Source organism: Calidris pugnax, unplaced genomic scaffold, assembly GCF_001431845.1.
Source record: "Calidris pugnax isolate Ruff unplaced genomic scaffold, ASM143184v1 scaffold2, whole genome shotgun sequence".
NCBI lineage: Eukaryota > Metazoa > Chordata > Aves > Charadriiformes > Scolopacidae > Calidris > Calidris pugnax.
Window position 1 is genome coordinate 2,928,081 of NW_015090766.1, and position 499 is coordinate 2,928,579.

General features: G+C 73.3%; 1 protein-coding gene across 1 annotated transcript in view; it reads right to left on the reverse strand.

The window, feature by feature from the left end:
* ZNF367 (zinc finger protein 367) overlaps positions 1-479 on the reverse strand; it is an 8,003-nt gene extending 7,524 nt beyond the window's left edge. Inside the window, exon 1 of the mRNA XM_014936274.1 lies at positions 137-479. Coding sequence (XP_014791760.1) covers positions 137-466 — 330 coding nt within the window. The 5' untranslated portion in view covers positions 467-479. The remainder of the gene's footprint in view (positions 1-136) is intronic.
* Between the last annotated feature and the right edge of the window lie 20 nt (positions 480-499).

The following is a 499-nucleotide window of genomic DNA, read 5'->3' on the forward strand; positions in this document are numbered from 1 at the left end:
CTGGCCCCGCACGCCGCCTCCGGCGGAAGTGACTTCACTTTAAATCTCCGGGCGGAGGCGGGGGAGGGGTGCGCGGCGCGGGCTCACCCTTTAACTCCGCCGCCCGCCCCGACACCGGCCCCGCGGCCGCACTCACCTTCAGGTGCCGATGGCCGTCACCGCCGCCCGGGCTCCCCGCCTCCTCCTCGTCCCTGGCGGGGGCTCTGCCCGCTCCGGCGCGGGGCGGCGGGAGGGCCGAGAGGGCGGCGGGGCCGCCGGGGCTGAGGGTCACGTTGTGGGCGTTCTCGCCCCAGCGCCAGGGATAGACCATGAAGTCGCTGAAGCCGGGGCTGGTGGGGACGGGCAGGGCGGCCGTAGGCTCCTCGCGGGGCTTGATCGGAGTGGTTTTGATAACGGAAACCAGGATACGCTTCGGCGAGTCCTGGCAAAAAATCACCGGGAGGCCCGGCGGCAGCCGTTCCGCCATCGCCCGCTCCTCGCAGGCACCGGCGGGGAAACG